The 18148-nt window shown below is 35.0% G+C and overlaps 1 protein-coding gene across 1 annotated transcript; it reads right to left on the bottom strand.

The window, feature by feature from the left end:
* Positions 1-1122: 1122 nt before the first annotated feature.
* Positions 1123-2367, bottom strand: LOC110615013 (myb-related protein 308). Its single transcript, XM_021756716.2, has 2 exons — positions 2133-2367; positions 1123-2033 (listed from the first exon to the last, which is right to left on the bottom strand). The coding sequence occupies exons 1-2, from the start codon at positions 2263-2265 to the stop codon at positions 1309-1311; spliced, it is 858 nt and encodes a 285-aa protein (XP_021612408.1). The 5' UTR covers positions 2266-2367; the 3' UTR covers positions 1123-1308.
* Positions 2368-18148: the final 15781 nt, after the last annotated feature.

Below are 18148 nucleotides of genomic sequence, written 5' to 3'. Positions count from 1 at the left end.
AGGGGATGCAAATAGAAAATAAATAAGTTAAAATACCGTTTTCAATTGCTACCGTTAACATACGGTAGCAATTGAGAATCCAATTTTATTATATTATATATATATTATTTGAGTGTATAAATATAAAATATTCTAAAATAAGATTTTTGCTCCCAATGAAATATCACCAACAAAACTATTCTGGTCATAAATTGTGTGAAATAAAAATGGAACTAGTATATTAAAATCCATAAATTATTACTTGTTTTTATATTTAACTTTATAATTTGGCATTCAAGTGAATTCGCCATGATTATGATTTTAGCTTATTCAAACAACATATTGAATATTTTTGTGACGAAACTTTAATACAACAAATTAAGTTTTTTATGATAAAATTTTAATGAAAAAATATCGCTACTAAAATCACATTAAAATTGAATTCACGTCACATTCACTTCCATTGTCTGATTCTATAAATTTTCAAAACCTTCGAATTCGTTCCACGTTGGCTGGCAGGTAAGCACACGCTAATCTATGATTCCAACCCACCTTCCACGTACGAAACACCAAAACTATTTTAACACATGCATCATTCATGCACATATTTTCCTTTTTTTTTATTCTGTATAATTACAAATATTATCATATTTTTACTCTGATTAAAGTATTTTTAGTGAGTTTTTTTTTTTCTTTTATTTATTCTTTATTACAATGAAGGCCTCTGATTATAAAGTAATTAAAGTCAAATCTCTAAAAATATAAGGGATTCCAAGCTTATGATTAAGTTATTTATGTTGAGTTCAAGTCTAAATAGGATTAATAAATAATTAGAGTTTAAAATTAATTAGGAGTTAAAAGGGAGCAGTAAGTCCACTGACAGAAGAAGTAGAAGAAGGAGAAGAAGAAGAAGAAGAAGAAGAAGAATGTAAAGTTGGCTTGAGGTGAGGCGTGTACGTGAGAGGTTTGACAGTGGAAGAGCGTGGCTAGAGCTTCGTGAATATTTGTTGGATGCTGTATTTGCTAGTGATTAAGTGTAGAAAAATGATAATTGGATTGTGATTATTTTGCTACAATGAGTTTATTTATGAAATAGGCTTTTATTGAATTATGTCAAATTTTGCATTTTTATTTTTTGGGTTATCTTTATAACAGCTTTTAATTATTATTGAAGTAATTAAGATTGTAATATATTTTTTTTATTCTATCTGCTTAGGGAAATTACAAGGATAAAGCTACTGAGAGCTGCAGGATATGAATTTAAACAGTCCTATTAATAGGAGTGTACATTGACTCTTCTTAAAGTTTGATAAGCCCTACTTGACACTCTCATAGCGATAGTGATTCTGCAAAAGAGTAATCTAATTTTCCATGATCATCATCCGTCTTCAGGAGCTGCAGATACTCTTCATACAGCTTCTCTAGATTTGCGTTTGATGCAGGTACGCATCCAAGATCTGGGCCGTTGACGATATCATGATCAACATCACCAACAAGAAAGCTAATCCCATCATCATGATCATACTTGAAACTACACCAAGGATTCTCAGTGACAGCTTCTGCACTTAAACCACCCTCACCCTCACCCTCTCCTCCTTGGCATGAAGACAAACTAGTATTGCACTCAAAACTGTCATTTCTTAGTAAAGATAAAGAAGAAAACCTAACAGGCCTGGGGAGATGGATCACCTTGGCCTTTTCAAGCTCTACTTTGGCTTTATTATTCTTGTTTTTACTGTTTCTGGAAGTGTTATTATTATTTTTCTTCTTCTTCTTCCCTTGTTGTTGAACTGTCTCTGCCAATTTCTTATGAGTATTAGGATCAGTTCCTTGGCTTCTAAGTCTCTTGCTTAGATGGGTATTCCAATAATTCTTGATCTCATTATCAGTTCGACCTGGAAGCCTTCCGGCGATCAGAGACCATCGATTTCCAAGCAGCGAATGCATTCTGATTATAAGATCATCCTCATCAGGAGTGATGTTCCCTCTCTTGATGTCTGGTCTTAGATAATTCATCCATCTTAGCCTACAGCTTTTTCCACATCTGAGCAAACCTTCATCACACAGAAACTCATTACACAAGTATCAACTATATATGTAATAAAATTATAAAGAGAATGAAGAATAGGGGTGGCCATTGAGATAAAACATACCAGCTTTCTTAGGCAAAGACCTCCAGTTGCCTTCTCCACGAGATTGAATATATTTAATGAGCAATGTGTCTTCTCTAGGAGTCCATGGTCCTCTATGCAACCCTACCTTGGAGCAACAGGGAGCCCTTCCCATTTCTCCGATCACGTCCTTTTGTCTCTGATGATTATTTCTCCTATCGAATGGGAGATAAAACCAATGACTACATAAAGCTGGAGACTGATGCTCCACCGAGCACGGCGAAATTCACTATTTTTTTTTTCCGTTTTCGAGTCACCGAGAAAAGTTAATCGTTGCTTCTGCTATACGGCAATTTATAGAACATGTAAAATTTGGTCAGAATTCAGACACTTAATAAAACACCCCCCCCCCCCTCCCAAAAATAAATAAATAACACTGTAGAAGATTTCATGATTGGCAGTTACCTTCGTGCATTGTGTGCATATACCCACCAAACTTTCTTCGCTATCTGTCCTTCCAAGCTAATTAGGCTTCTGATCTAATAGATGAGAATCATTCATGTGGAATAATATCACATTAACAGTAGGATAATTGAAATTTTAACTAAAAAGATGCTTGAATATTCTAAGAATACTCTCGAATTAAATTGCAACTGAAAATATTAGTAATTCAATAAAAAAAAGTAAATTGAATAAAAAGAAATTAATCATTAACAATAATAAGATAGTTTAAACATAAATGAATTGCAAAATTTCAAGGATAATAATTAACGATTAATATAAAAGAAAATATATATGAGAAAGCAAAACTTAAATTGAGATTGTGGCTGAAAGCCAATTTGTTGGATATTACTGATTTACAAATAATATAAAAAAGTTTTCACTGCTATAATCTTTTTAAATCTGAAATCTTTCAAAGTTTAATTATATATACACTAAGGTAAAATTAAATTGATGAGTTCTCGCTACTATAATTAACAAAATTATTTTACTGATAAAAAAATGAACAGAATATGGGATGTTTTAAGATTCATAAAAAGACTACATTTCCATCGATACCTTCTCATATTATTAAACTTAAATTATCTGTTTGAGAACAAAGTGGACTTTAGCACTACGCCAAATGGTTATTAATAAATTGTTAATAATATACTCTACAATAAATTTATTAATTATAGTTAAATATTATTATTTATGTATTTTAAGTATTTAAATATAATTTTATTAAGGAAATTATTTATTTTTAGTGTTAATTTAATTGAATATCGAGTAAAAATAAAGTTTATGAAACTATATTACCATGCAAATGCAAAGTAAATTATAACGCGTTTATAATTATTAGATTCTAAATATTTAAAAAAAATTATTAAATTTCAAATACATTTAAATAATATCTTTAAATGTTTCTAATCGATATTTTTATTATGATTGAATAATAATTAAAATTGTTAAAATTAGTATATATTATGTTTTTTTTAGAGAAAACAACTGATCTCATAAACTGAAATATGTAGGTATTTATTTTATAAATAAGTACACTGAACTGACTCGTCTGAGAAATTCATACGGAAAACAACCTATGTCTATGGATTACGCAAGTGATAGTTGTGTAAATGACCTTTCAATTTAAAATCAATAAATAATCTTATACAGGGGCTTTTGTGTATTGATTTATCTTACACGTTGCTTGGTTTATTGAGTAACAAATGAGGATGAATTCGATATATTAAAAACTATATGAAGGTATATTTATGTGATTGAAATATGATACATCACTCAAGGTTAAATTAGGAAATGTCTCATTTGTTCTCTACTAGTATTGATCATAAAATTCCTATGCAATGTGGAATGAAATTAGCAAATGAGGTTTGGAACCGCTACCGGTGCTAGGATCCAGATCAACTTAAAGTCGCCGGGACCCGTAGCAAGCCTACTATGCACCCTGTGTACCTGATAAAATTCCATACATGATCATACATTTTCATAAAAACTTTAAACTTTTCATATATCAAGTTTGACCTGTGCATGCACCATAACTGTAAACATAAAAACCCCTTACTAGAGCCCTTAATGCGTCAACATAACATACATTAAGTTTGGTTCAACATATCTCATCATTAAAACCTTTCATAAAGATCATGTACCAAAAGGGATTAACCATACATTAGAGCCAAGCACAAAACTAAACCATGAAACATTTCTCTACATTACATACATCAAGTTTGGTTCAACATATCTCATCATTAAAACCTTTCATAAAGATCATGTACCAAAAGGGATTAACCATACATGAAATATTTCTCTACATTACTTATATCATTTTATATTTCATGTCCACTACTAGACTATTACATTACATAGCCATAGCCATTACCCTTGCTGACTCCCTGAGCTATCTCTGACCTTGCAAACCTGGGGGTGAGGGGAAAGGGGTGAGCTACTAAAACCCAGTGAGCAGAACGGTAAAAACAGTTCATTAAACATATGCCATCATGAAATGCATCACATCACAAACAATTTACATAAAGGATACACTTGTCACCAATGACCCTCTACATATCCAATCGTGCCAGGGGTATAGAATGTGTAATACCCGGCTTGAGTCCGGCATCGGAATTTCTGTAGACCGGTGGAATCTCGAGTGTCGGAACCCTCGAGAAGGGTAAGACATATGTTTTCATGTGTGTTTTTAAGGGTTTTGAATGTTTTAAAGTGTTAAAGGAAATGAGTTTTGAAAGAAAAGCAACAAGGGAGAAATGCAAAGGTTCGGCCACCGAAGGTCACTTTCGGCCGCCGAACATTGCATGGTTTTGGATTCACGTTCGGCTGCCGAAGGTGGTCTGGCCAGCCACCTATAAAAGGGCCAAGGGTCGGTGGAAGGAGGATATTTCTCCTCCACTTGCAGCCAGAGGTGCGTTCAAGCCTCTCCCAAGTTGACTTTCATGTTTTTCATGTTTTTCACCACATCTTCCAAGGGTTTTAAGTGTTTTGGTGTGTTTTGAAGGTTTGGAGCAAAAAGAGTAAGTTTTGAAGCTTGGAGCTTTGGAAGAGGTTTTCTCCCTATCTCCACGTTAGGATCCCTCATCCTCAAGTTTTTTAGGAGGTAAGGGTTGATCCTGAACTTCTTTGATGAGTTTTGAAGGTTTTATGGGAGTTGGATGGGTAGTATGCATGATTAGGTTTAGGTGAGGTTTATGGGAGATGTTTATGTACAAGCATGTTAAGTGTTGTTTGATGTGTTTGGTTGAGGTTTTAGGAGAGTTTTGGACCTCTTTATGCATGTTATATGGTATGTGTTAGTTGGGAGTAGTTGCTATGCATGTTGGGTAAATTTTGGGGGAGATTTGCATGAAACAGAGCAGGGTTCTGTCCACTGGACAAAGCCAGGTTCGGCCGCCGAACCCCTTGTGGAGGCAGTTTCGGCTGCCAAAGCTTGCCCCCGAACATTTGGACTTTCGTCTCTGGAGGCAAGGTTCGGCCGCCGAAGGTTGAGGTTCGTCTCTGGACGAGCCTTTCGGCTGCCGAAGGTGCCGCCGAACATGCATGAGTTTCGTCTCTGGAGAGGGGTTTCGGCCGCCGAACATGCCGCCGAAAGTGCCCTGTCCAGCTTTCTTTTGCATGTTTTATGTGATTGTTTTAGGATCTTTTAGCGGGCTTTTGGGGAGTTTCTTAGAGCGGTTCTTGAGTTCGTTTGGTCCCTCATTTGAGTCCAACTGTGTAGGAACGGACCAGAGGAATCAGGGAAGTCAGCAGTGAGCACAGGTTCAGAACCTGCAGAGGTAGTCCAGAGTCAGCCAGAGGTGAGTGGAACTTCTCTTTTCAGACCTAAAATGCTTTTAGCATGTGGCATGCATCATGATGACTATAGTAGGTTGCTTGCACTAGTTTCACGAATATGGCGCATTGCATTGTATAATACGATGTATATGATGAGATGGATGGACCAAGGCGACCCCAATAGCCCTAGCTCTGTGTAAGACCTGGCCGGGCCAGGCAGCCTTCTGTAGGTAAGACCTGGCTAGGCCAGGCAGCAGATTATTGTAAGACCTGGCTGGGCCAGGCGAGCAGAGTTTGTAAGACCTGGCAGGGCCAGGCAAATTGAGGATGTAAGACCTGGCTAGGCCAGGCATCCTCCCAGTGGGAATTTTGGTGGTCATGTCTATCCTTGAGATGAAATGTCTGTGATGTGGTGCATTCCATGAGATCATGTTTTATAGTTCTACTCATTGGGCTTGTATAGCTCATCCCTCTCCCCTATTCCCCAGGTTTGCAGGTTCAGAGTCCAGAGGGAGTTCAGCAAGGTATGGAAGAAGAGATATGTAATAGCTAGTGTGGACATGTATATGTAAAGAGATTGTAGTTATGTAATAAGATGTATAGACTTGTGCTTGATTCATTAGAGTGATCCCCAGTTATGTATACATGATCAGTTTTTATATGTATGTATCTTTTCTTGTTGATGTATATGAGAAAACCAGGCTTAACATTATGAGTTTATCCGCTTAGAGACGGATAAGAGAGAGCAGAAACAGTGCATGCACAGGTTAAGCCCTGGAGGACAGAACAGTTTTAATAGTTTGACAGAAAAAGTATGATCATGTATGGGATTTCACAGGTACACAGACAGGATAGCAGGCTTACTACGGGTCCCGGCGACCTTAAGTTGATCTGGATCCTAGTGCCGGTAGCAGTTCGGTTTCCGGGCTGTTACAGAATGGGCCTCGATCTGAAATTTCTTTTACTCTGTGCCAGGAGCGTAGAATGGGCCTCGACCTGGACTTCCATACTATATCATATCATATCATTACAAGGGCCAATGGGTCATCCAACATCCATCCACATCAACATCATATTATGCAATTGATAGCGGTTGTCGAAGCCGTAAAAAATAAACCTATTAATCAATCAATAATTAACTTGTAGACAGTGGCAATAGGGTCGAATCACAGAGATTTGACACTACGAATTTTTCTATTAATGATTTGGACAAATAACAAAAGTAAATAAGAGAGGGGGTTTGATTTGATGATAATGAATTAAAACTAAATAGTAAGATAAAGCAATAATTTAAAAGATAAGAATTTCAATGGGAAAAGGATTATAGTTGAAGCATGGATGAATTTTAGTTTGTTTAGAATTGATCATTAACTTTTTGATAGTCTTATTTATTTCAATAAGTTAGTTTAGGACGTGGAAGACGCTTCTCACAATCCAAATTCCTCCTTAATTTTAGTTTGATTAGGAAACGTTCGCTAATTGAACTCTAGCTAACAAGTTGCCAAGGAACGTCCTTGGGGCTTTTAGCATCGAACAACTGTTAACTGCATTAGGACTTAAAGAAACCCAACTCTAACTTTGTCAACTGCATGGTCAAGTTTAGATTATGCAACTGATTATACTTGTGATTAAATAACCTAAGCAATTACGGACCTAAATTATTCAAACAATATATTACTTAAGCAATTATAAGCAACAAGCCTTAATTGATTTTAAAAGTAAAGCAATAAGTATAGAAAGATCAAGTTGCATAAATATTGAAAATAAACAAGAGTTTAATAATGTAGTATTAAATCTCCCAATTCATCACAAATATGAAATTTCCAATTTCAACTAGAAATGAAAAGTGTTTAGCCACTCATGGTGGACAAAATACACAAAAAGAAAAGAAAAAAAATAGGAGAAGAGGCCGCTGTGCTTTTGCTAAGTTTCTGCAGAATTTTCGAGACTGCTGAGATGATCCTGCTAGTTTAGATGCTATCCCTTTTTATAGCTGGAGAATCCTTATCCAATTAGGGTTTGGAAATCCCAATCTTGACTTGGTCTTCTTTGTAGTCTTTGATTCCTCTTTTATTTTTTGTATTTAATTGTGAATGGAATTCTTTAAGTGAAAGACTTTCTCGTGGCTCTTGGGACTGATCTTACAGTATTTAAAATGGATTTGGACTTCTCCACTTTTGAATTTCAGTTTTCTGCACTTTTTCCGCTTTTGCTGTCTCTCTGCGTCAATGTGATTTGGGCGGGTGATTTGGGCAGATCACTTGCCCAAATTATTTCTGCGAATTTACTTCCAGGTTTCTGCCTCAGCTTCCTTTGCTTGATTTGGCCAAATCACTCTGACCCAATCACTTTTCCAGCTTCTCCTGCACTTTTTCTCCAACTTTCCATTTTCTTCCTTTCCTGCAAAAATATAACAAAAACCATAAATTAAGCTGAAAAATATGTATTTAAGCAATAATAAAGATAATAGAAATGTGGCTAAATTATGTTTGATCAGCAATGCGTTATATTCCTGAGTTCTAATGCACTACAACCTATTACATACATGGCATTTATGATGCATGAACATGCTTAAAAGTTTATTTGGTTTGAAATAAAAGAGTTATATTCTACTCACCTATAGCTGACTCTGAAACAGCTAACATTGCTGGCCTCCTCGGTTCCTCGGGTCCAATCTTACACAGGTGGACTCAAATGAGGGACCAAACAAACTCTAACATGACTGATAGCGGTTGTAATACCCGGCTAGACTCCGGTATCGGAATCCCTACCGTCTGGTGGGACCTCGGATGTCGGAAACCTCTAGAAGGGTAAAAACTATGATTTTATGAAATGTTTTCATGTATTTCATGTTTTAAGTAAGAAATTAAATGAATTTTTACATGAAAAGTCTTTGGAGGAAAAACCCAGGTTCGGCCGCCGAAAATCAAGTTCGGCCGCCGAACATGCATGTGTTTTGGAGGCACGTTAGGCCCCCGAAAGCATGAGTGAGGGAAGTCCAAGTTCGGCCGCCGAACCTCATGTTCGACCGCCGAACCTTGCATGCATGCGGAGGCACTTTCGGCCCTCGAACGTGGTCTGGCCAGCCACTATAAAAGGGTCCCTTAGCCGAAAACGGGCGAGTTTTTCCCCATTTTCGGCCAAGGTGAGCTTTCCGCCGCCCCTCACCCATTTTTGATGTTCTTCCTCTAAATCTTTCAAGATTTTCACTTGTTTTCCCTTGGTTTTGAAGATTTAAGCTTTTGAAACAAGTTTTGGAGCTTGGAAGTCTTGGAGCTAAATCCCTCCATTTTCCGAGCTAGGGTCGTTCTTCCTCTCGATCTTCAAGAGGTAAGCTTCGATCTATGCTTCTTTTATGTTTTATGAAAGTTTTATGCAAGTTGATGGGGTAGAATGCATGTTTAGGCTTGTTGTTAGGTTTATGGGTTTATGATGTGATTTGAACAATGTATGTTGGAAATGTGTTGTTTGAAGTGTTGTAGTTGGGGTATAGTATAGTTTGTGACCCCTAGGTGTGATGCATGATGTGTATGCATGTGTAGAAACAAGTTTATGCATGTTTTGAGGTGTTTTGGAGGCTGTGGACACAAGGAAGCCAAGTTTCTGCCCTTCGGCAGAAACTCAGGTTCGGCCGCCGAAGTGACTTTCGGCCGCCGAACCCCCTTGTGAAGGCAGTTTCGGCTGCCGAAGCCTGCCCCCGAAACTCAAGTTTCGTCTCTGTCTGGGAGGTTCGGCCGCCGAAAGTGCCGCCGAACCTGCATGACTTTCGGCTGCAGTGGGACTTTCGGCCGCCGAACCTGCCGCCGAAAGTGCCCTGTTCAGCCATTTCTTGCATGTTTTCATGTGATGTTTTCAGGATGTTTTAGGGGGTTTTTGGGGAGTATTTTAGAGTCATATTCAGGTATGTTTGGTCCCTCATTTGAGTCCACCTGTGTAGGTTCGGACCTGAGGAACCGAGACCCCCAGCAGTGAGCCAGCTGCTTCAGAGTCTCTTCAGAGCTAGCCAGAGGTGAGTGGAATAAACTTTAAGTTTTAAAGCAAATTAATGAAATGTTTTAGCATGATTCACGCATCATGAATGCCATGAGATATATCAGGTTGATTGCATTAGAATTCACGAATATGTTGCATTGCATACCTTGTTGTTGATGTGGATGAATGTTGAATGATCCATTAGCCCTTTTATGTCATGATAGCCTATGTGAGTCCAGGTGTGCCTGCTACGGCTCTACGCCCCTGGCACTATGATTGATTATGGTAGTCCGGGTGTGCCTGCTACGGCTCTACGCCCCCGGCATGTATAAGTAAGAAAGATAGGGGCTAAATGGTGACAAGTTCATCCTTGTTGTGAAATGTTTGTGTTATGGCGCATACATGAAAGCATGATTTAAATTGATATTTTATTATTCTGCTCACTGGGCTCTAGTAGCTCACCCCACTCCCTTTATCCCCAGAGTTGCAGGTACAGGATAGATCGGGAAGTCGGCTAGAGTGAAGTTAAGTCATGTATGTTGTAATAGATAGTAGTGGACATGAACATGATGTAACGAGTATTTATGACCATGTAATGTAATGAATGATTTGATGATGTATTGAGGATTATAGTAGTGCTTGACCTAGAGGTGTGTGAATCCCCATTATGTACAGAGTGTTTAATGAGTAATGATGTTAATGACCATGATTATCCAAGCTGATATGTATGATGATGATACCCCATTGGAGTATTTTGATGAGGACTCCAGTGTGGGGTTTATGTATGATTTTGTGCATGCACAGGTTTTGCTTGGATAAGAGAAAAGAAAAATTTTTTACAGATCATGTATATGTTGTTATGTATGGGATTCCACAGGTTTACAGGAGGTATGTAGGCTTGCTACGGGTCCCGACGGCCTTAAGCCGACCTGGATCCTAGCGCCGGTAACGGGTCGGATTTCCGGGTCGTTACAGCGGTTGTCGAAGCCGTAAAAAATAAACCTATTAAACAATCAACAATTAACTTGTAGATAATGGCAATAGGGTCGAACCACAGGGATTTGACACTAAAGATTTTCCTAATAATGACTTGGACAAGTAAATAACAAGAAATTAAAAGAGGGGGGTTTTGTTTTGATGATTAAAACTAAATAGCAAGAGAAGGCAATAATTTAAATAGATGAGAATTTCAATAGGAGAAGAATTCTAGTTGAAGAATGGATCTATTTCAGTTTGTTTAGAATTGATCATTGATTCTTTAACACTCCTATTTATTTCAATAAATTAGTTTAGGATGTGGAAGACGCTTCTCACAATCCAAATTCCTCCTTAGTTCTAGTTTGATTAGGAAACGTTCGCTAATCAAACACTAGTTAACAAATTGCCAAGGAACGTCCTTGGGGCTTTTAGCATCGAACAACTGTTAACTGCATTAAGACTTAGAGAAACCTAATTCTAACCTTGCCAATCGCGTGGTCAAGTTTAGATTATGCAACTTGATTAAATGTGTGTTTAAATAATCTAAGCAATTACGGACCTAAATTATTCAAACAATTGTTACTCAAGCAATTAAAAGCAATAGGCCTAAATTGATTCTAAAAGCAAAGAAACAATTATAGAAAGATCAAATTGCATAAATATTGAAAATAAATAGAAGTTTAACAATGGAGATTTAAATCTCCCAATTCATCACAAATCTGAATTTTCCAACTTCAACTAGAAAGGATGGATTTAGTCACTCATGGTGGACAAAATCACAAAAGAAAAGAAGAAAAGAAAGAAGAGAACAAGCTGCTGTGTTTTCTGCAGAATTGCTGAAGATGAGAGATGCCCCTTTGCTGGTTTGGATACTGCCCTTATATAGCTGGAGAATCTCAATTCCAATTTGATTAGGTTTTGAAATCTCAATTTGATTTGGTCTTCTTTGTAGTATTTGATTCCTCTTTGGATTTTGTATTTGATTGAGAATGAAACTCTCTAAGTGAAGGGCGTGGCTCTTGGGACTGATCTTGTGGTGTTTGAAGTGGATTTGGACTTCTTTTCTTTGAATTTGGATTTTCTGCTCTTTTCCCGCTTCTGCTGTCAATTCCTGCTGTCAGTGTGATCAGGGCGGTGATTTGGGCAGATCGCTACCCCGATCGCTTCCTGTGAATCAGTCCAGTTTTCAGCTTTCTGTTTCTGCTTGATTTGGGCAGTGATTTCGCAAATCATTGATCCAATCACTTTTCTGTCATTTTCTGCACTTTTTTTTCTCTAGTTTTCCAATTTCTTTCTTTTCTGTAAAAACAAAGTGAAAACCATAAATTAAGCTAAAAAATGTGTAAATAAGCAATGATAAATATAATAAAAATATGGCTAAATTATGCTTGATCAATGACTCTAAACAATTCTCCAAAAATCCCCCTAAAACATCATAAAACATGCATGCAAAACAGGCAAAGGAAGGCTGGACAGGGGACTTTCGACGGCAAGTTCGACGGCCGAAACTCCCTCCAGATTCGAAAGTCACTAACCTTCCGAGGCAGGTTCGGCGGCCAAAACTCCCCTCTAGAGCCGAAAGTCCAACTTTCGGGAGCGAGTTTAGACGGCCTAAAGCTGCCTTTACAGGCAGGTTCGGAGGCCAAACATGGCTTCGGCGGCCGAACCTGGGTTCTCCAGAATGGCAGAACTCAATTCGTCTCTTCTCATCTAACCTCCCAAAACCCTCCAAACTCATACTCAACACTCAAAAGCATGCATAAACACATCATCAAGTATATAGGGGCATAAAACTAGCCTAAACCCCAACAAACATTACATTAACAAACATTTACCATTAAACTAACATAAACCCTAACATTTTTCACCTACTCTAAACATGCATCAAAACCCTTAACCCCTTCTTAAAACTTACTTAAAACATCATAAAAGTCGTGGATCTACACTTACCTCTTGAAGATCGAGAGGAGATGTTATCCAAACTTGGAGATTGGGAGAAATCGAGCTCCGGGGGTCCCCAAACTTCAAAACTTTGATCTTTAGCTTAAAATCTTCAAAACATAGTAAAAACTCATAAAAACTCTGAGAGATTTGAAGGAAGACGTAAAATCAACCATGGATGGTCAAGAACTCACCTTTACCCGAAAATGGAGAGAAAAACTCGCTCATTTTCGGACAGGGGGCCTTTTATAGGTGGCTGGCCAGACCACCTTCGGGGGCCAAAGGTGCTTCCGCAAGAGCACCAAGTTCAGCGGCCGAACCTGGCTTTCTCCCTCCTTGGTCTTTTCTTTCAAAACTCAATTTCTTTCTTTGGCGTTCTAGTGCGTTGTAGATTCTTATCCAAGACTTGTATCATTTGATTAAAACCATAAAACATATAAAAGCATTTTAGAAAACCTTTATTTTATCCTTCTAGAAGGCTCTGACATTCGTGAATCTCGGATTCCAACAGAGATTCCGCCGGAAGGTAGGAATTTCGATGCCGGAGTCTAGCCGGGTATTATATTAAACTAATATAATTTAATATTATAGACATATTCTATGTATTAAATATTAAATTGGGACATTTGTGATTAAATGATATTAATTACACTAACAAACTATGCACTGAAAGGTTAAGTCAAACTACTTTTGGCATTATAAATATTTGGATAGTCTTAACATATTCTTGACTTTCAAATTAATTAATTAGTTAATTATATTTATTATCAATATATTTAGAATCTAATAGGTCACATACATAAAGAATTGTAAGAGAAAATAAAACGATAAGTTAAATCAAATAGAGCTTTATTGCATATAAATTGACATTGAAATAAAATTATAATTTGAAAAAATTACGATTTTGATCTAACTAAAATCATCTAAGATTTATATGGCTTACTTACTAATATTCTGGCCTATTATTATAATTTATTTATGGAAGATTTACAATTTAGTCCCTAAGTATTACCATTATTAACAAGTTAGTCCCTGCATTTTCAGAAACCTATTAATATGTCCTTATATTTTCTCTCCGTCAACAAAATAGTCCTTCCGTCTATTTCTGTTGTTAAAAATATAGCAAAAGACCAATTTACCCCCCTTTTCTTCTTCCTCCTACTCCTCCTTCTTCTTCTTCTTCTTCTTCATTGATTCTTCCTCCTCCTCTTCTTCTTCTTTGGTTCTTTTTCTTCTTCTTCTTTGATTCTTCTTTGATTTTTCTTTTTATTCTTCTTCTGTAAGGAAGAGGAGGAGGAGGAGGAGGAGATTTTTCTTCTTCTTCTTTTTCTTTTTCTTCTTCATCATCATCATCATCTTCTTCTTCTTCTTCTTCTTCTTCTTCTCCTTCATCATTATCTTCTTTTTCTTCTTTATCTTCTTTTTTAAGGAGGAGGAAGAGGGACTATTTCGTTGACGGAAAGAAACGATAAGGACATTTTAATAGATATGAGAAAAGATAAGGACATTTTAATAGATTTCTAAAAATATAGAGACTGACTTGTTAATAATAGCAATATCCAAAGACTAAATAAGGGGTTTTATTTTGGGGTAAAATTGGATTTTAAAAATTTTCTCACTCATCCTTTATATATTTTTAACGGAAAAAAAGAACAGAATAACTATTTCGTTGACGGAAAGAAAATATAAGCAAGTTTTAATAGGTTTCTAAAAATATAGGGACTAACTTGTTAATAATAACAATACACAGGGACTAAATTATAAATCTCACTTTATTTATTTAATTAGTTAAATAAATAAATACTATTATACTGCAATCCTAGGATTTTAGTATAAAAGAGCATCTTATAAGAGTGTAAAGTAACGTTTGGCATAAACCTCTCATGAGAGCCTCTAGAATTTGTAAGAAATCCAGCTCTAAACTTCTCTCCTTCTCGATCTCTTAAAATTATTCTAAAATTTTTCGATTACTATTCTGTATGAATATTGTTAAAGACTGAACAATTAGACAATTTATGGTTTGCGATAACCCAACCAAAATGAATGATCTCATATTTTGTTAAAGAAAATAAAAGATATTTATTTTATCTTTAAATATTATTGCTTTCTTCATTTAAATGTGATTCATTTTGGTGAAAATTTTATTTTTTTATTTTTTTCGCTGTGTTTAATTCAATTGAAACTCAACATAAACTATTGAGATAAATGCTCTGGCTTTTTTTATGGTTATATAGTATCAAATATGAATATGCGAAATAAGGAAACACCTTTCTGAATTGGTGGTATCTTATTAGGAGTAGAATTCGTTTATCTATTAAACAACTCTTTAAGTTGTACTAAGAATCTCTTTTTTACTAGGTATTTCGTTTTCCTTATAGGAGTTAAAGTCCTCATTAAATTGAGTTGTATGATAGTCTGCGTAAGGAGCCAATTTGATGTGCTCCAAAACTGAAATAGACTTTGGCTATAATGCCAAAGCCTATCAAATTGGCTCCTAAATTCGAAAACCACTCTCATAAAACTCAATTTAATCAGGACTCTAACTCTCACAAGAAAAAGAAATTTTCTAATGAAGAGAAAAATTTTAATATAACTGAAAGAGTTAAGATTAAAATGGATGGCAATAGAGTAAAGAAATTACAGTTTTAATAAAACACCACCAACTTAAAGTCAAAGAAAAAAATATCTCATATACATTATCAATCTTAACTATTTTTCAGAAAATATATTTTTAGATCCGGAGAGGTTGCTCATATCCAATCAATATAATATTTTCTTATTTTATATATTTACATCCGGTTATCTATATTTATAGAGTAAATCGATGGATTTATTTTAATTTTAATCTATTTTTAATTACAAGTTATGTTTTTTAATATAATAACTTATTTATTAATTTTTTAATATATTTTCACAATATATGTTGAAAAATTAAAATTTATTAATTTTAAAAATAATTTAATAATAAAACAATACTAGTGAAGATATATTAGAAAAAATAATTAAAAAATTGTTGTTTAAATAATATTAATTATATTTTTAATACATGTGAAAATAAATACTAAATCTATTTTGTCGGACTGGCCGACCTCATAAAACCCACCTGGCAGTCGTAAATTGCAAATGTAAAATGGGTCCTGACAAAGGTCAAGAATCGACAAGTGCCCATTTTAATTACCACAACACGTGTTGCCATGCTATAGGGCCCTGTACACAATCGTTACATTTATTTGTTTTAATAATGCTTTAGAATGCCCTGATAAGATCAAAGGTCCATAATAAGGCCATGCATTGATTATCTAACAGGTGCAGATGCATGTTTAACTCAAAACTTAAAGCATTGAGTCACTAGTTTAAAATAAAATCAAAGGTAAAATTCAATTTTTGCACATGGAACATGAATGAATTATTATTAAAGTGTTTAAATTAATTTAATTTCTAAAATTAATCGAAGATAACCGTATAAATTTAAATATAACTAGGTTAAATAATATATTCATTTTAAGCAGTAGAATTATTTTTTTAATATTAAAATTTTATATTCATCTTTCTCTTTCTCTTGTAATGCTATGGATTTTCTCATATTTATTTGTAAACACAAATACATATAAATGTAGGACACATTATACTCAAAATATTAGCTTAGCATGGAAGTTTTTATTATTAATTAAGTTTAGCATAAATATTCTAAATATATATATATAAAAGTATTGCGTTACGAATTAAAAAATTTGTTAAAAAAATTATATACACAAAATATTTTTCTTTAGAGACCTTAAATTATATATATTAGTTAATTTTATCAGTGAAAACTAACATTTATATGCACTCCGAGACTTAGACTGGTGGAAAGTGCATCCTGATAGACTTGAGAGGTCTAAGATTCGATTCCCCCAACCCCTATTTCAAAAAAAAAAAAAACTAACATTTATATTTATCTGAAAATATGAAATTGAATATCATGTATAATGTATTATTTATTAATAAATATTATTAAATTTACAATAAGTATTCTCGTTATGTATGCATCGTATAAATTTTTATTTTGCAGATAAATTTTAAAAAAACAAGAGAAAGGCTATTAAGTCTGAAAATCGCCAGTAAGGTCACGAGTCTAAATCTCGAAAATTATCAGTAAAATCATGGGTCTGAATTTCAAGAAGCAAATAGTTCAAGAAGCAAACTCAAAACTAAGTGTTCAGAAGGCGCTCCAGAACAAAAATGCTTAGAAATAGACTAGGGATAAAAAGTCCAGAAGAAGTATAAGAGTAGAAATACTCAGAAGTAGACCAAGAGTAAAAAATAAAAAAAAAACCCAAAAAACAACTGAGGACCAAAGGTACTCGGTGAAGGGCTAAAAAGCTCGAAAGACTGACTGAAGCTAAAATGCACGAAAGATAACAAGGTTAGAACCTCAAAAAAATAAAAATAAAAAAAGAAGAGAGAGAAGAAGAAGAAAAATATATAAAATAGCATATTAGAAAAATATATGAAATAACATATTACTTCAAGACATTATATAAAATTTCATACTTGAAGTAAGGGGCATCACTTCGCTCTCAATAAAGTTTAAGATCAACAAGTCTAGAAAAAATTCAATGAAAGAACTCAAAATATAAAATAAGACCAATAGATCCTATAAAAAAATTATTATATGAGAGATTTATAGGTCTAAAAAAAACCTCATACAACTGCTTAAAATTTAATTTAAAATTAAAAACACCAAAAGAGAAGGTATTCCTCAAAGTGAAAGACCTCCCTCGAGAAGGAAAGACCTCTTCTAAAGAAAGGAAGACCTCTAAGGTCAGAAGGAAAAATCTCTTCTAAGGAAGGGAAGAGTTATAAGGTCAAGTCGGAAGGTAAGACCTCTTCTAAAGAAGGAAAGACCTCTAAGAAAGGAAAGACCTCTAAGATCAGGTCGGAAGGTAAGACCTCTTCTAAGGAAGGGAAGACAAGTGAAGACCTCTAAAGTCAGTTCAAAAGGCACTCACAGGCTTAGCCTGGTGGTAAGTGCATCTGAGTAAATCTGAGAGATTTCAGATTCTACTCTCCCAGTCTCCAATCCCTATTTTAAAAAAAAAAGTCAAGGTCAGAAGGAAAGACCTCTTCTAAGGAAAGGAAAACCTCTAAGGTCAGAAGAAAAGACCTCTTTTAAGGAAGGGAAGACCTCTAAGGTCAGAAAGAAATATAAATCAGACCTTCAAAGTAAGATATTCAAAAGTAAGACCACTCATAACCAAACTACCAAGATCAGATCTTCTGAAAAAAGATCATCAATATAAAACCTCCCTCAGCCATACCTCTATAGTAAGAACAATGAAGGTAAGGTTTCCCATGGCCAAAACTCTAAAGATAAGACTTTTGAAATAAAAGAAAAACAATTCTATTAT

This window comes from Manihot esculenta, chromosome 5 (assembly GCF_001659605.2).
Source record: "Manihot esculenta cultivar AM560-2 chromosome 5, M.esculenta_v8, whole genome shotgun sequence".
NCBI lineage: Eukaryota > Viridiplantae > Streptophyta > Magnoliopsida > Malpighiales > Euphorbiaceae > Manihot > Manihot esculenta.
This window is presented reverse-complemented; position numbering and strand designations above follow the sequence as displayed.

What these genes read in the sequence shown, in the direction of transcription:
- LOC110615013 (XM_021756716.2), bottom strand. Translation starts at nt 2,265, where the DNA reads ATGGGAAGGGCTCCCTGTTGCTCCAAGGTAGGGTTGCATAGAGGACCA. An exon ending in GTCTTTGCCTAAGAAAGCTG is followed by an intron (nt 2,034 to 2,132) that starts GTATGTTTTATC and finishes TGTGTGATGAAG; the next exon opens with GTTTGCTCAGATGTGGAAAA.